Source organism: Hylaeus volcanicus, chromosome 9, assembly GCF_026283585.1.
Source record: "Hylaeus volcanicus isolate JK05 chromosome 9, UHH_iyHylVolc1.0_haploid, whole genome shotgun sequence".
Classification (NCBI taxonomy): domain Eukaryota; kingdom Metazoa; phylum Arthropoda; class Insecta; order Hymenoptera; family Colletidae; genus Hylaeus; species Hylaeus volcanicus.
This window is the reverse complement of record NC_071984.1, coordinates 2,805,631-2,806,759: the sequence shown is the minus strand read 5'-3', so window position 1 is coordinate 2,806,759 and position 1,129 is coordinate 2,805,631. Positions and strand designations below refer to the sequence as shown.

The 1,129-nt window shown below is 36.0% G+C and overlaps 2 protein-coding genes across 2 annotated transcripts in view; one reads left to right on the top strand and one right to left on the bottom strand.

Moving 5' to 3' along the window:
- The window catches only part of LOC128882055 (rhomboid-related protein 3), a 9,488-nt gene that overhangs the window by 5,840 nt on the left and 2,519 nt on the right, over positions 1–1,129 (bottom strand). The gene's annotated exons all lie outside the window — the stretch shown is intronic.
- LOC128882052 (tectonic-like complex member MKS1) overlaps positions 824–1,129 on the top strand; it is a 4,911-nt gene continuing 4,605 nt past the window's right edge. Inside the window, exon 1 of the mRNA XM_054133620.1 lies at positions 824–1,027. Within this exon, the coding sequence (XP_053989595.1) occupies positions 951–1,027 (77 nt within the window). The 5' untranslated portion in view covers positions 824–950. The remainder of the gene's footprint in view (positions 1,028–1,129) is intronic.

Sequence of the window (1,129 nt, the reverse complement as noted above, 5' to 3'; positions counted from 1 at the left end):
GAATTCTTCAAAAAATCATTCTTACATTTTTAATAAATTAGGTTTCCGCTTTAGAGAAAAACTTCGTGTATGTTTTTTGAAGGGTTCCGTGGGATCTACAAGGAAAAAAAGTTTCGAATCATAATGTTCATTATTAAGGGGGGTACAGAATCTAGAGTGCCCCACCCTTGGGAATTCTTCAAAAAATCATTCTTACATTTTTAATAAATTAGGTTTCCACTTTAGAAAAAAACTTCGTGTATGTTTTTTGAAGGGTTCCGTGGGATCTACAAGGAAAAAAAGTTTCGAATCATAATGTTCATTATTAAGGGGGGTACAGAATCTAGAGTGCCCCGCCCTTGGGAATTCTTCAAAAAATCATTCTTACATTTTTAATAAATTAGGTTTCCACTTTAGAGAAAAACTTCGTGTATGTTTTTTGAAGGGTTCCGTGGGATCTACAAGGAAAAAAAGTTTCGAATCAAAATGTTCGTTATCAAGGGGGCTACGAATATTTGAAAATTATGCAGAATTGTGCACACTTTCTCCTAAAAATGGACTGAAAAATAGATTATCTCAATGGTTTGACATTTTTTAAAGATTCTCCATCTAAACACTCACGGTTCCACGTTTCGATAATTGAAATCCGTTCACCCGATCAAGAGTTACAATTTTTTCAAATTTTAATCAGGAATTCTGATCGAGGATACATGCATCTATAATAATTTTGACTCACAGTGCTGTTAAGACGGCCCTGCCTGCTAACGTGTCCACCGAACTATACTAATACTACACTATACTAACGATACTAGTATAGTTCAACGGCCCACTAGTTGCCGGGCAACAAGAAAATCGATAAACAATGCACCATCACTTCACTTCGATTCAAACAGTCGACTAGCGTAGTCCACGAAACTACCCTAATCTCTAATCGGTGTCAAATAAATTTCATTCTCCAACAGAAAAACAAAATGGCGGGCAGAATACGTAAAAAGAAAATAGCCGCCAATTACAGAGTCAAAGAACCGATAACTAATTTCAAACTAAGGTAACCCGTACCAACTCCCAATTACAATCAAATTAATTCCAAAGAAAAGAAAACTCTCTCTCTCTCTCTCTCTCTCTCTCTCTCTCTCTCTCTCTCTCTCTC